This window comes from Spodoptera frugiperda, chromosome 23 (assembly GCF_023101765.2).
Source record: "Spodoptera frugiperda isolate SF20-4 chromosome 23, AGI-APGP_CSIRO_Sfru_2.0, whole genome shotgun sequence".
NCBI classification, from domain to species: Eukaryota; Metazoa; Arthropoda; class Insecta; order Lepidoptera; family Noctuidae; genus Spodoptera; species Spodoptera frugiperda.
In genome coordinates this window covers 12,486,371-12,503,424 of record NC_064234.1, presented here as the reverse complement: position 1 = coordinate 12,503,424, position 17,054 = coordinate 12,486,371, and the positions used below count along the sequence as shown (strand labels likewise).

At 34.3% G+C, this 17,054-nt stretch overlaps 1 protein-coding gene across 9 annotated transcripts in view; it reads right to left on the bottom strand.

Annotated features, from left to right (window-relative positions):
* LOC118266652 (disintegrin and metalloproteinase domain-containing protein 11) overlaps window positions 1-17,054 on the bottom strand; it is a 432,988-nt gene that overhangs the window by 74,933 nt on the left and 341,001 nt on the right. For all 9 annotated transcript variants that reach the window (XM_050703305.1, XM_050703302.1, XM_050703304.1 and 6 more), the window contains one exon: window positions 12,564-12,710. In XM_050703305.1, the coding sequence (XP_050559262.1) occupies window positions 12,564-12,710 (147 nt within the window). The remainder of the gene's footprint in view (window positions 1-12,563; window positions 12,711-17,054) is intronic.

Below are 17,054 nucleotides of genomic sequence, written 5' to 3'. Positions count from 1 at the left end.
ATATACATATATACAAGTCACGCTTTTATAATTATAACGAAAGTTGAACAGTTTCTGCTTTTTATTAGTAATTAGATTAATGATTGATGGTTGGCTGGTGTCCTGTCGTCATGGCTTCTTATTGGATACAAAATGGTTGTTTAGTGTGTCGTGTTATTGAGATTGGAAAGTTAAAACAATTAGCTCAAGTGATCAAATATACGGCGAAGAAGAAGCAGGAACTGTTCTAATACTAACTTGAACTTAAACATTAGGGTTGCTGAAAACTGTAAATTGACAATAGTAATGAAGTCCTAATGTATTCATGTTTTCGTTACTCTAATTATGATACAGTTAGTTTTAGTTAAACATAGTTACATTGAGTGTATCATCAAGTTTGCCCATACATTATTTAATGTTCCCGTGACACGTAGGTTAATTTTTGGGAGGTACATAAATTATGTCAACGTGCGGTTTCGGAAAGCATCCTACCATTTACGTGATATTACAATATGTATGACCTGGAACGCCTAAGGGAATATAGAATGTGTGGAATATTTCCACAAAAATAAATATTCATTATCAACGACCACCAATAAACAAACATGTTTCAAAAAATAGTCAACACAAAAACCGTGTATCGAATATTTTTTATCGAATAAAACTACAAAAAATTTGCATACAGAGAGACATTGAGCGTGATAAAAATCTCATTTCAAACACAAAAGCTACACAGAGAAAGGCGACAAAATTATAGATAGCGTGACCACATAATTTTGTGATACATGTGTTGGGCAAAACAGCGTTGGGCTGTGCGGGGCAGATTATCGCCGGCGTGACAAATGTGGCCCCAGCGTGACAAGAACACGTGTTATACAATACGTCACGCCGTTATTACGCGAGCAGTTTTAGGGTTAACGTCACCGTGCGATTCTGTAGCAGTTTCGGGTTATTATTTTCTTTAGAGTGATTGACGCTTCATTTTATGCTTGGGGATTTCCAGGCCGGTGCTTACCTGCGGGGAGTCATAGATACGGAGCCTGGACGTGACAGTTTGTGTACACGTGCTACTTGTCAAGTGCAGCCCTTTTACAGTCGTGCGTCTGACACGGTAATGAGGATCACTAGGACGATCCGATGAAAAAGTGCGGTCGTCATAGTCAAGTGTCTAATAAGTGTAGTCTATAGATCATACTTCACGAAGTTCTATTATGAAAAGATATATATACAATGTGATAGGGTTGGGACTTCTAACCCGTTAAGGCTGAGTACTACATCTAATTTTATTGACATAAAAAAAATATGGGGGGTTGAACCCCTAATTGAAAATATAGAAAAATTGTGATTTTTTCGGTAAAAATAATTCACAAATGATTTTTTTTCTCACCAAAACATTATCAAACATATGAATAAAGTAATGAATTAGTTAGCCAAGGTTATTAGCTACCGTTTGTCGTTTTTTTTGTTTCTACGACGCGTACAACCTTTGATATCAAAAAAAGTAAAAAATATATTAAAATAGCCATAATTTTTAGGGGTAGGGTAGATTCGACCCTTTCGACCCCCGACTTTTGTCGATAAAATTAGATGTAGTACTCAGCCTTAACGGATTAGAAGTCTCACCCCTATCACATTGTATATATATATCTCAGCTTAAAAAAGTTTTAGAGAGGTCTAATCATCATCATCATATCAGCAACAGGACGTCCACTGCTGAACATAGGCCTCTCCCAATGAGAGATCTAATAAGGGTTGGAAATAAATGATACCTTTTTGAGAACAATTTATTTAAAATAATGTATTCATTCTAACTTTGATAACAATCTGTTTCCACACACCGAAACCCGCGCTGAATTTGTACAGTCGAAACAAGCTTGCCTTTTCAAATCCAATTGCAAACAAAAGCTTTGAAAAAAAGAGAAACAGGCTCTGCCGCAAAAACAATAGAATTGTTTTTTGAAAAACGCAATAGGGTTCTGGGAAGGACTTAAAAAATAGCAGTCATTAAGAAGAGCAGGGTTCCTTAAATCCATATAGAGTGAAGTACTAATACGATATGGTTCCGTACACAATTGGAATGTTCTCAAGGAGATTACGGTAAGAGGATCATAGTACAGTGCGACGGACCCAGAATATTATTTGCGAAATTAGTTTTCCTCTGTATTTCTGTATTGTCAATTGCTTTCCTTTTGTCGGAGTGGATTCCTAAAGATTTTGGTTATGTTTGGTGGAATCTAGTTGGGGACAGTGTGTTTGTAAAAGGTCAGTCAATAATGTAATGAAGGTAGTGTAAAAGTGGGTGTATTAAGTATTTTTTTTTTCAAATTGCATGATGGAAATAGTAGATTTTATAATAATATCATCATCACCATCATGCCGGAAAGTCAAAGCATTTATTTCGTTTAATCCTTAATTAGGCCACTTTGAAACGTCAAATTAAATTGTCCGTCAATCTATCAGTTAGTGAAACAAGGTGCTCGTATTGACATAGTACTCAGGCTTACCCAATATTACAATACGATACGAAGAAAGTTTAACCTCACACGAGACCACAATATATCCAACCCGTGTAACCCACAAACCAGCTATCCGTTGCATACAAACAATACTTTCCAACTTTCCATACTTCTTAACCACTTCTCAACTCTGCTTACCCTCAGACAAAAGCGCCAACATTATCGAGTTAACGCCTAATATGGTGGCTGTTCATACAACTTGCAGGAACTTCCTAACTTTATCTAGAACATCTGAATGCTGCTCCTAAGCATGTGGCGTAAGTATGAGCTAAGTTAAGTCCGAGTTTAAAATAGTTAGTCTTGGTTTATTCTGACGGGGAAATGGCTTGGAAATGTGGCCGTGGAGTGGCCTTTAGAATATCATTCTTGCTTGGTTTCTTAAAATAATATCCTTAAATAGCTTGTGTGCGAAAAGATTTTAGTATAGATATCTGATATGTGTAACGTGGTGTGATGATCAGAGAGTGTAGAATAAGAAGGAATGAAACCAGGTGGCGGATTGTGTCACTCAGATTGAACTACGCTTTAATTCACCATTACTTTGAATAAACACCTTAAATATTAGTACAAAATGATCAAAACCAAATCCTTCGCAAGCACATCTCAAAAAGATCAAGGCTACACTCCGAGCACGTTTCCCCAAAAACAGAGGCTCATAATGTATTTTTAGCGGAACCTACAAAATCACAAGTACAGACACTTCGGTGCCGATCTGACGAGTCACGAAGTACTCAAATAGTAGCTTGGGAGGCGAGGACTCATCTAAAAGTTGGTAAAATGCTAGTCACTGGAGACGTCAGTCTTCGAGTGGTGATTAATGTACCGACGGTTCTATTCCGTTGCTAAGGAATAATGATAATCATTTGGCTGTGGATGTGGCTAATGTAAGGGGTGGGTGTATGGTAAGTAGCGGAATTAATAAGGATGCCTCATATTACTGTATTTTTATGTGTGTGTAGTTATATTATGTGTAAGTAAGAATGAAGTAAGAATTTCTTAGGTACGAAGTAGGTAATATTATTAGTTCGATTATATCGTCTTATAGCATTTTTTGTGTAATATCAGTAATGTTAACATTTAGTAGTAGGTTTAATCTTAAAATAAAGAAGAGATAAAAGTACTAGAAGAACTAATTTGACAGTTTTATAACATATTCCATTTTGCATTTTAGGTTAATTATTAATAAACTGTCTAATTGGCTTTGCACACGTTTTACTTTAATATTTCAATAGCATTCAACTTAAATTAGCGACAAAAATGAAAATTTCGTATTCCTTTCGACCGATAAATGGTGAAAACATTTAAATGGGAAAGTTTCAGTAAAAAAATACATCAATGGAACCGGTTTTCGGTTAACAGTAATTACTTTTCTGTTCGAAGCTAATCACAGGGCATTCGCGAATCGAATGTAACACATATTTGAATATTTCACGAATTGAATTCCATGTGTATGTGGAAATTGTTTTAATAAAATAATGACATGTAGTGGCATGTTAGTGGTTTTTATTCGAAAGGGATTATCCGTTTATTAGTTTGTATTTTGCAAATGGGTATTGTTGTAAGGTTGTTGTAACACGAATTTTGCAGAGCTTTATAAATAGGAATTAGAGTTCATCGAAATGAATGCAATACTGTAACTAATCGTAAATAAATATGAGATTTAAATGTATGAAAAAAAAATCTCAGTAGCAATAATTAAACAAAACTAATATTACATACACCTCTCAACATCCCCCAAAGCGAACAGCAACCCCCAACATACACAAACACATGTAATTCTCATTCATAAACAATGTATTACCAAATCTCCCCTGATTACTGTGATAAGCACCTCTAGAACTAGCGCGCACAAAGATAAATACCTTCACAAAAGAGGCTGACACTTAAATATTTTGTGCTCCGCCCTAATGAGGAGTAATCTCCACAATTATGCTGGCACGTACGCCTCCAAGGAAACTGCGATGCGGATAGGGTCCTTGATTTCACTCCGGTGGTGATTATCACTCTAATTTTTGTTTTAACTGAAGCTTTTGTTTTCTTGCGTAATATAAGGCTTTGTTTTGTAAAAGGAATTTATTTCATGTAGGTATGTGTTTGTATGGTTATCTCCCATAGGGGTAGGTGGAGATAATGAAATGGTAAATTCCTTTATCTTAGTGTACTTGTTTTGAGTGTAGTAAGTTTACGGTTAGATAATTTTAGAGATTACTTTAAAATGACGGTATTTTTTTCTATTGGATCTCACATGTTGCCAAATTGGTGAACACGACTATAATTGTAATTTAAGCAGTAAAAAAAGGTGTACTTTAGTCCGTTGTTAATGTAAAGTTCCTTTCTCTAAAACACGACGCACCAGTAAAATGTAAATACAAAACACAATTCCTAATCGTCGTCTCATCAACGGAATCCAAAAACAGCAATAAAGAAAAATTACAAAAATCCCACCACAGACTAAATTACAATTGGGCACATTCTGTAATTAACTGTAATTCGTTTGGGGGCTTTACTGTAATTTACGAGTTTTAAACTGCTAAATAAATAGGCAATAACGAGCCTGTGGCTGAGTGTAAAGTAATGGCGCCCGAAGATTATGTTTTCATAACGCGCTTAATGGCAATATTAAAGAGACACATGACTTCACTAACACGCGCTTATCAATCTTTATTAAATACTCAGTAATCTGAGGCAATTCTGTAATTAATCAAGCGAATATTGAATACGAGAACAATTTATATTTGTGAAATATATTTGAAGTGAAGCCTATTGGTTGGTATTTTTCAAATATATTGTATAATAGAAACAGCGACTGTACTGTGTCACATGAAGGTTTAAAGATTGAGCTATTATCATGTGGCAATGATGGGTGCGAATCCCAGATGAAGCAAAATGCTCGTATTATCTGCAGTTCGCTATGATATAATATGTGAGAGTGAAGATACTAAGAAAGAATAATTTTATCCTATATAATCAACACTACTCCAACTGAAGAAATAAGAAGTCCTTTATAATAATTGCAATACCCAAGTAAGGGTTGGCACTGACTCATAAATAATAAACGTTCATCCCAACAATTTGTTAGAATATTACGGCAAGCGGACGAGAGCGTGACGGCAATTACATCGCGGATTATAGCCAGCGTGACAAACGTCGTGACGAGAGGACGGGTCAAGTGCTGATGACGTCATGTGGCAATCTAAAATTATTGCTGTACTCGTCAAATATTTGCTTTTACACAGTTTATTGACGATCACCGATGATGTAAGGAACAAGTTTATGTCCTGCGTAGCTGCAAAATATAAAATACTGCCAGGGGCGTGACAATGTTGTGAAGGGTATCGTGCTGATCATCTTAAATGATATAACCCTCACGCTGCTGTTGAATAAATGTTTACTCACATCGGTGAAATTATTTTCATAAAACATGTAATGGAATTAGAAATTAATGAAATGAATGCAAACAGATTTCTGTAAATAATTAATCTGTAAATAATAATGATTTACGTATTGAAATAACAACATAAAAAATATTGAAATTGTAATTTCATTCCATTGACGTGACAATAACGGACATCGTGACATAACACATTAGTCCAAAAACACGTTTTCGTTGCAAATAACTATTATAATAGTATCTTTATAATATAACAACGTTTCCCGTACGTGTATAACAAGCATTATACTATAAATAACACCTAAGTACATTCCTGTCTACTTGTGATCGTAAAAAATCTTTATGAATACACTTTTGTTTGTATATGCACTACAGTTTTGCAGTTATTCCCTTTTAGTTTACATTATTACATCATTTTCCCTCGCAAGCTACTGTTATTGCTATTATATAGAGCTTGAACATCGCAACGGTTTTTCTTAGAACCAAACGGACGAAGGAAATGAGCTCCGTATATTCTAATGTTTAGAACATTTTGTTATGGAATATACTTGTAGTTTTATAAAGGAATAAAATTATATTTGATATATTAATAACAACAAAAAAAAAATGTAGTTATAACGTGACTCTTTGAGTGGAACATTAATTGTCATGCATGATTCAGAAGATTTTTTTTCTCCATGTGAGAACGTTGATGATGATGATGATGCTGATAATTTAAACCGCTAGTCGTTTTAAAATATATAACAATTATAAAACACCTGAAACACATGATTTCATGATCAAAACTTACAGATGTAATCAAACGCACTTAAGAAAACAATCTTCAATAATACCAATACCAATCCTTTAACAATCACCTCTAATACAGTCTAAAACGAGACACTACAAAAAACTCCTAGTATACACGCATACCGTTATTACAGCACTTATTAAAAAAAATACTACACTTCCAAACCCAAATGTCACCGTCTGCGAGCGTCCCGAACGTGCCAAATTTATGGCACGGGCACGATAAGGGTTCGGATTATCACGTCCCTTGCACGTCCCGCGTGACACGGGAGGGATGGACAGACAAACTTAGTACCTACTTATTTGATGTGTACTTATTACGGGCTAAAGTGACGCAGAGTAAACGCCTTTGTCCAAATGACGGTATAAATCAGAGGATCTCTTGAGCTAACGTGCTCAAATATTTTTTTATAGATAGCTTAGCTTAGGGTTTTCTTTAGTTTTTTTTTATGCTCTAAAAGTTTGAAGGTTGTCTGGTATACCACATGACTTTTTTTAAAGAAAAGGTGTTTTTTCCTGAACGCCGTCTAATGTATTAAGCATCACGTCGTTCTAGATATACATACATTATTTAGTTTCTACATATTTAGATAAATGTTTCTTATATAAGTTTTAGTTATTAGTATAAGTTTCATGTGATAAAATGCAAGTTTATTGTCATACAATGGGCATAGTTCCTTGACCGACAGACATTTTGTAATTCAGTTTATACATATTATAAAAATATTCTGTTGTTATGATAAGTTCGTCATAATTTAAACTTTCAAAGCCTCAGCTGATCACAAACTGATGCAAACTTTGTACTGATTTCGAACATCAAAGCATCCTTATTCGGGCAGGTGATCATAAGGCCGGGGGCACAATAACGGCGATCTATTAATCTTACCCCCCTGGCGCTTTTGTTTAGCGGGTCATGGGAGATAAGGGTGCTATTGTCTGCACCGAGCCTTATATCTATAGCTGTCAATGTGTGTATCGAGCGTCGTCTGTGTGGGTACGATGGATCATTCATCTATTGAACTTGGTCGGAGTTAGTTTTATGGGGCGTTTTGTTAGACCCGTAATCTGATTAGGAATTATCTTTATCAAACATAATTATTAGCAGGCCTTTTCGTTTTGAGATCATCGCGTCAAAGTTCTCTTTGATGTTTGACGTTTATTGGCGATGGCAATCTTAATGTGTTTCGTTTAATTTAAATGGATGAAATTAATCCTTCGATGACTATTAATATCACAAACGAGACTCTAGATCAAGAGGTTTCGATTTCTATTTAAATGTTGGAGAAGTTTTGTTGTTTTCTTACTCATTGTTATAAATTAATATTATTGAAAAAATGCAAACGTTATTCAGGAAAATAATATTCAAGGGACTCACGCCAGCTGCCGAAAATTGAGTGTATAAACACTTTAAAATTTTAAATTTATATTTAAAATTTAAAATTAAACGAATCGAAGAACAAAAGCCGTGATTTTATAATGACATTTTAATTCAAAAAATAACTTCAAAGCAAAGTCAAAATCAAATTCAAAACTTAGTCTGTAATTACAGAACGATTAATAACAAGTCTGTAATTTAATTACAATAAAATTATATACGGCAGGCCGCTTGCGTAATTAAGGATCAATTAGATTTAATTGTGTCTACCCATGTAGTACGATATTACTGTCATATTATATCAAATGAAAATTGCAATTAACTGAGACAAATCTTTTGTGATATATTATCATTAATTTAAATCGTGTTTGATATTTTTCAAAAATACAGCGGGTAACTCATAAAAAATATTAATAAGTATTATACTGCTGATTTTATTTTCAGACATTTACATTGAACTGAGTTGCAAAATGTTTAAATTTTTTATGTTTGTGACCCGTTTGTCGTTAAAAGCTTTAATCATAATAATTATAATTAAATAAAAAATATCGAGATATTTAACAAGAATTTATCGCCTCTCAAAATAATCTTAAGTAGCAGTCCACATTAAACTACATATAAAAATATAAATTACCACAAATCACAATCAAATAAAGTATTGCCATCAAACACATAAAGAAAAACTTTATATAAAAGTAAAGTAAGGCCAAAATCACTAAGTTCGAAAAGAAGATTTATTCCCAAAGTCTAGATTTATAAACTACATAGGCCGCCTGTTTAGTATTGGTAGCGAGGCCTAGTGAAAAGCGAAGTGTTAAGCTTGCATATTAAGGAGCTCATTTCTCTTAGCCGCATAAATTATGCTTCACGGCAATGGCTCTTCAACGACGTCTATAAAGTATTAGAGAGACAGTGTTTATAAATTAGTGGACTGTCCTTTAAAGTCAGCGTGTTTGTTATGACATTTGTTTGTTCGATGGTGGAACGGATCTGTAAACATTTAACTAGTTGTCACGCTGCCGCTGTCACGTTCTTGACATGCTTTTAAATGTTGGCAGTTTTTTCGAAACATTACATTTCCCTATTGCTTATTTTTGTTGAATAACTATCAATTGAGTTGAATAAAAAAATGTGTAATTATTTGAATTGAATGTAAAATTTTGGGTGTCTTCAAATTGAACCAAGTTTTTATTCAATTGTAAAATGCGACAGACTTATTTCAATGTCTAAACCCTGAATACAATTCTTACTTGAAATTTCATACATTATTTAAGTAGTATCATCAGTCGTTTTATCCTACTCATTAGCCACAGTACATCCACTGCTGAACACAGACTTCCCAAAGCAAGAGTGTTTAGTAAAACACTTTTCCCATAATACCATGTTTATCTTAAAAGAAGTATTACAATAATACGGAAAGGCAAGGCGAATGTTTCGTTCGTCCTGTTGGCTGGCGCCCTGCCTACGTGCCCTAGAGGTGTTTACGTGTTACCCTGCAATCAGGGCGCCGTGGAGCGTGAATGTGTTATACTTGTCACCGACAAATTTGCGCGCGCCCTTAATAAATTTCACTTTGGTTTAAGTTGTAAGAGCAGAGTTTTTTTTTGGAAACTATCAAACTAGGATATTATACGAGTGTAAGCATGTAAAATTTGCCATGACCATGCCTGATCTTTTAAATTAAATATGGTCTATGTAAGTGATATGGTCCTATTGCCATACATCAATCACTATTCCAGACTCTGTGCTACTACAGATATTGTGTCCATGGGTGGCGCTGATCGCTTACCATCAGGTGACCTGTCGTTAGCCCCTTATTCTATAGAAAAACAATTAGTGTGTGTAATGGTATCATTCAGTGCCGGCGTAGGGGCCACTGACACCCCGGGCGAAAATATTGTGGCGCCCACTTGAGGGAAGCAATATCAAGTGTTAGTAGTAGTTTTTCATTTTATTGGCGCCCCCCAGACTTTGTCGCCCTGGGCCATCGGCCCATGTCGCCCCCCCCCTAACGCCGGCACTGGTATCATTCTAAGACAAAGTCAATCAAATATTGTGATTGTTAAAATTAAGAAAAAAGTCTACAAGGTTTCAGTAGAATACAATTTTCATTACACGTTTATTTATTTAAATTCGTGTAACGTTAAGATAATCGCTGCCGCCCCCTCTTATAAATTACACCGAACAATCTTGGAAGCTTACAAATGTAAACCATTTTTTTATCGAAAGTAGGCACATGAAGAGAATTTGAGTCGTTAAAGAAAATGCTCGTAAATAACATAAATAGCTCTTTTTGACGCGTTTTACTTACTCGTGTGTGAGTACTTGAATGTACCTATGTAGACATTTTCGCAATATTTAACCTGCTTTCAAAAGAATGATATTCGTAATGTATCTTTCTTTAATTCCTTTTATATTGTTTTATATCTTTAAGACAAACATGTGATTATGATGTCTAGATGTGGTAGGAATAAACATTTTAAAATGTTTTTGTAAATAGGTTCGTCTGTCTTAAATAGTGTACCTACTTATAGAAAAACTTATGTTGACTTTGAGCACTTTCTTCTTTGGGTCTATGAGATTTCAGAAGCTAGTCCATAGTTTACGCTGATGCCTTACAACCTTGTCTACATACGAGTACACAACGAAATATCTTTAAACCCGTCTTTATATTAATACGTAGACATTTCCTCAAGAATAAGTTTTGACTATAATCACATAAAATGAAATACCTTTTTTAAGGCTAAACAAAGTATTTGAGATAAGATTGATCACTTTTTGCAGGCATCGGGACTTAGAGAATTTTAGGTTATCTTCTCTGATGAATGTAGACCGGTACATTTTGACCGGTACAGTTTCTGATCGTACTGAGATGTCAAATACTACTATTTTTGCCAGGTACAACATATCTATGAGTTTTCTGTATCTGACTAGTGGTGAAATTACCTCTTAATACCGGATACAAAATAAAATATAAAAAGGATACAAAATAAAATATAAAAAACTCAATACGCTGGCCAATTCTGAAACTGACTTTTCGTGTTTAGTAATTAGACTAGGAACTAGCTTCCGAGTTTGTATTTACTTTAGCCTCCGAACCTGTAATTTTAGATCGCCCAAAAACTAAGCAAAAACAATTTGTTTATGCCCCAAAAATAATAAATCTTCCGAAACTATTTAAACGCAAACAATTTTCGACTTATCATCTAAGAAAATTAATGTTATTTTCCTTTAACCGTAATAGTTACGATTAAGTTATTACGGTACGATTAAAATCTTAGTTTAACTTGGCCTGGCCTCAAGTTGGCCACTAATAAGGCCAATTATGCCCACTTAGGTGAGCTAGATTAAAAAGAAAAACAAATATTTGTAATCTCCTCCAGTAATAGTCCACTTAAAGTGAAATGGATTAGCTTTTTAGTTTAGCCTTAATTGAAAAGTTCAAAGTTAGTCAGTTTGTACACTAATTTTTCTAGATTTTTTTCTAGATTGTAGGTTTAGAAGGTATATTGAATGTTTGCTGTTCTTTATTTATATTTAAAAACCAGATTTTACTGTATTACAAGAGTTTCTCAGCATAACTTTCGTGAGACATACTAAATTAATTATTATGTAATCGGCTCACTCACGCAACTGTCGACAGCCAACGCAGCGATTGTCGCGGAATACTGCTCTTGAATATAAGCCTCTAGCACGGCTTGAAACTAGTCGAGTTCCTCATCTGAATTATCAGGTAAAAGCGAGTGTGAAATATTATAGCTACGTACATCTCTACTCTTACTTTTGGGAATATATGGTTGGGATGCTTTTTAATGTTTAATGTTACAGTATGATATTATTATTTTGTTTATTTTCTCGTCCGTACTACAGTACATTAGAAATAACCCTTATAATAACGTAACGTAATATTTTTATTTTGTTCATCATAAAAGTTACTTCGGCCGTAAGAATTTTTTAACGTGTTTAGCCGTAAAATATTTTATGTTTACAAACTTTGTTACAGTTAAAATAAAATAACTTTTTAAATGAAACTTGTTGTTTTTTTTTAAAGAAACGAGTTGGTTAACTAAGTTACGTAACGGCTTCGTCGCATTGGCGAGGTCACCGAGTGGTAACTTAAGTTCTATTGTCGGGTGAATTTAAGTTATTTTGGAAAAAGACAATAGTGAGGGGGTATCACACAAATTACATTATTACACTATATAACATTATAAAATGTGACAGTTTGTTTGTTTGGATATTTGTTTGTCAATCAGGCTGAAACTACTAAACGGATTTTGTTGAAATTTGGTATACAGACAGGCTATGAACCGACTTGGGTGATAGATACTTTTTATCTCACAGAAATTATATCATTTATAATTGTATTTATTTACTGGTTTTTATAAGTGACGTGTCTAACAATTTTAGAATATGTTTCTGAAAATAACGATTATCTCAAAGAAAACAAATCCTTTTAGCATTTAATACTATTATATCTAGTATCTACAGTAAAAAAGCAAGCGATACTGACCGACAGATCACCCCCGTAGAAGGGGTGTATGACAAACGTCTCGTTGCCGATGTGAATGACCCCTGACACTCCGTTGCACGTGTGGAATGCTGCTGACGCCCCTGGGTAGTCCTTCACCGTGCCGTGGTAGTAGCAGTGCTCGATTTCCTGTGGACAAGAGGAGGTTTTGTGTTGTAGAGATCTGTTTAGGAAGGATATGAAATATGTCGATTAATCTGATGGTTTAGATGGAGGTTCCCTTTTCTTAAGAAGATTTTATTAGAGATACGGATTTTTTAAAAGAGTAACGATTGGACGTTCTTACTCAGTTTTCTCCATCCGAAGCTACACTTTACGTTATTCTACCTAGTTTCTTTTATTATTTCTATAGACTGTTGACTATTATTAAAAGTACCTGTTTGTTAACATTTCAAAAGATATTTATTTGGAATAAAATTAACCGGTTTTGTTTAATTCAATACCAAAACACTTCTGATAATCCTTTTTAAACCAGAATACCATGTAAAAGTAGTTTGACAGCAACACCAGCAAACAAAAGTCCTGCCATTTACGTGTTCGTTCCTTCTTCGACAAATTTAAATTAAATTTGGAAAACCGTTAACGCGTTCAAAATTGGAACTAACTCTTAAAAAAAATCGAACGCAATCCTGGCTGTCAAAACTCGTACCACAGCAAAAAAGTCCGCTTTACGCAGTGCGACAAAAATGGTTTAACTTTTTCCGTTGTTATTATCAAGCAAATTGCGTAAAAACTTGTCTACTTATCGAACAAGATTATAAATCTTCACTTTATTAAATTAGAGAAACCATATTTACAAAATATAATCGCGATACGGTGTATAAAAGGGCGGATTTTGATAAAAAGCCTTCTAAATATAGCTTGGAGTATGGTCGCAATATAAAAGTGTAGGAATTCAATAAAATATTCTTGTGGGGCAATTTCGTGCGCTGCGAGATCTCCTAATTTGTCATTCACGAGTATCGTCCTTTAACAGAAGGGAAAAAGATGCTATGTAAGTGCAGGGGCCATGACACAAGCGGTTGTAACTGACATGTTGTAGGACTTGTATAAGTCAAGAGAGAAGTATGTATTGATCGTTGTATGATAGGTTTTCTTATAAAAAAAAATGTCTAAAGTCTTGTAATTGTTTTCACAAATCATTCAATTATAACACATATAATTAGACAACTTACAGAGGCCTATATAAGTATTTTTGGAATGGTGTAAAAACAATTCTGTACAATATACGTTAGTAAAGGATACCTAAACTAAACTGTCATGTCAACCCACATGGATCAAAGCTCTTGATCCTGACTTATGGAGCATGCATCGCTAATTTCATGGCCACCACGTAAAAGCCTCACTCGCAATTAGACCGCGTTCTTTTTTTCACTCTGCAGCGAATGGAACGAATGAAAGACCGAACCGCACGCTCACAAGAAATCGAAAAGGTTTTCATTCATTCATTCATTCAATGTGAATAGTACACTCCGGGTGACGTTGTTTTGACATTCTCTTTTTGAAAACATTTTATTAATCTATTCTGAGATTAATTATCTTTTAGTTACATTTTAAGGTATTTTTGAAATAAATTTCTGTGTTCCTAAAGATTGAATTGAAAGAGAATGAACTAACTGTAAATGTATTTTCGTTAATTGAATTCTAAGAAGTTATTAAGGGCTATTTTGGGAAAAATAAAATATGATATTCATAGTTTATTTTTATCTTTATAACACTTAAAACATTATCAAACACAACATAATCGGTGCGATGGCTGGGCAAACGGCTGGCGCACAATGTATACCTGGTTGATTCCCGCACGGAACGACTCTTTGTATGATCCACAAATTGTTGTTTCGGGTCTTGGTGTGATGTGTATGTGAACTTGTATGTTTGTAAACGCACCCACGACACAAGAGAAAATTCTACAGTGGGTCGACATCTTAAAAAACCTATTAAAGCTGTATCTCCAAAAAACGAAGCACCAACATTTTTTTAAATAAGAAAAAAATAAGTATTATTTACAAAAAATAGTATTATTAAAAATATCATCATACATAATAATAAAATAATAACAGTAATGAGACGTTTCTCACTCGGGGAGCTAGTTATAGCGGAATTCTTTCTCTCGGCTCCTTGAGTATCATCAATCATTTTCAAAAGTACTCGGCGCCTTGTTTTTCTTTTCACAATATCGCCTGGGAGACATAAAAATATTCTTGGGGAACAATTGCTAAAGTGGCCAGTCATTTCATAAAAGTCTTTGGGACAGAATGATAAGTTTAGTTTTATATTAGTTCTAGTTTCGTCCTAGGAAAATAGGTGAAGTGGTTTTTTCATGTCATTGTTGTAAATTGGCATTTTATTTATCGGATAATACGTAGGTTAAGGTCGGTTGGACTATTGAATTGTTTAAGTATTGTAAGTTATAATGAGCCAGTTATAATGAAACAATGTTCGAAAACTATTTTTATATTCGGTTTGAGTTTTAAAAATGTGTAATTTTAGATTTAATGGAAATTAATGTTTAAAACACGGTTTTGTCGATATAGTAATCTGTGCCAAAAGTTTTTATTAATATCAATTATTTGTGTTTTTAAAAGTTTCCTACTATTACAAGCCCCCATTTACGGAGTAATAACGCAAATATTGCACATGTTTTAAAACCATTCTCTACCAAACTATCCCAAAAATAATTTCATGTTGTCACAGTTTCAGCGGTCTGAGAAAACATTTTGCGTCACGACCACCATTTTTCATCCCCTAAGTACTGCCGTGTAATTATCACCCCCACCCTAACCCACCACCGAAGGGGGGAGGAACCGTTTAGTAATTCTAGTGTGTCATACATCATATATGATGTTTATCGTTATAATTAACTGTATTAGTATTATGATGTATTCAGGATATTTCCTCTTCGAAGTCTTTATATGAAAAAACAAATATGACGGTAATTAATAAAATACTATGTGATTTATTATCTTATAAATAACGTTCAAAGTTGTACATGTGACTAGCATGATCATTAGACCATGCCAGTCATCATTTGTACTTGAAATTAGAGGCGTTACAAGTGCTTTGCCGGTTTTGCCGGTCTTTTGAGGGGTTAGGCATTTAAGGATTGTAATTGTAACTACGGAAGTTTCGAATATTTATTAATAGGGTAATAAAATACCGAATGTATTTTTTAATCTCGACAAAAACGGACGATATCTACATCCCCTATTATACCTACAGGAACACGTCTGAAAAGTAATCAGTAAAATTACTAAAAAAAAATCTTCCAATTTTGTCCTAATATGATTAACTTGATCATCAATTCGGCTGACAATTACGGGGATACGGGAAAAAATCCCAGAACACAACCTCCCGTGCTCGTACTAAATTAAACAAGGTGTAGGAAAATTCAATCTAATCTAAACTTCCTTCAATCTAATTTGAATTTCCTCACCTTCTCGTCTTAAACCCTCCTTGGATGGACCTCTTTAGTCCTCTTTGCTATTTATCCTAGCTCCATACTGTTGATTCACACGCTGAACTAAGATTTCATAATCAGTTTTGAAAGATACATTAATAGTTTACGAAAGTTTAACTTCACGATCATTATTTGAACCTACTGCCACTTGAACGGCTTCTACCAAGCATTAGTGGTTTGATTTATATCAAAATTTTCTCAGTACTAGTTCAGAGCCTAGAATTGTACCCAGTATATATGGTAATAGCTCTATAATAGGCTCACTCCTTAATACATTATAATCACACACTGGTAAAAAAGTGTGTGATCCATTGTATGATTACGTGTACCTCCTCCTATCCCTTAAGGGAGAGGTATGACGTTGTATTGTTTCTAACAAAAGGTGTATAAATTGGAAAATTTCACACAACACGCCTTTTGTTTTACGACTCAGTTCCTTTGTACGTAAAGTAGGCAATGGTATAGAGTTCCTAGTAATCCATCAATGCTATCAAAGACTCCATTTTTCATACAACAACTGCTAGCATAAAATAAAGGCAGGTTTCCTTGAAAAGGATTGAGTTCGTAGACTACTCTATTGAATTTTTAGTTTGCTTGTTTTATAAGATCACTTTGGGTAGAAAAACTTTGTAGGTAGGTCGATCGGTTCTCGTGAACTTTTTTATTCGATTCTATGAACTACTTTCCTTTCGTAAAAAGTCTATAGGATTTGCTTTAGCTAAACTATAACCAGGCAACTTTGGGATATTAAAACATAATTATCTACCAGTCTAGCTAACAGTCTGACCATCAATCAAGCTAAGTTCATCATTCCAAAGTTCATCATTACATTCGTATGGAAAAGACAGGACCACAACCAATATCTTTAATATGTCTCATGTCTCCATAACAGTACGCTTATTAGTTTCTCCATACCAAGATAGCTCAAAAGACAAGCTACCTCGACGTTCATAGATTCACACCGCAAATACGAAATTGCATTATCCGAGCTCACGTACTCGTACGTATCTAGTCTT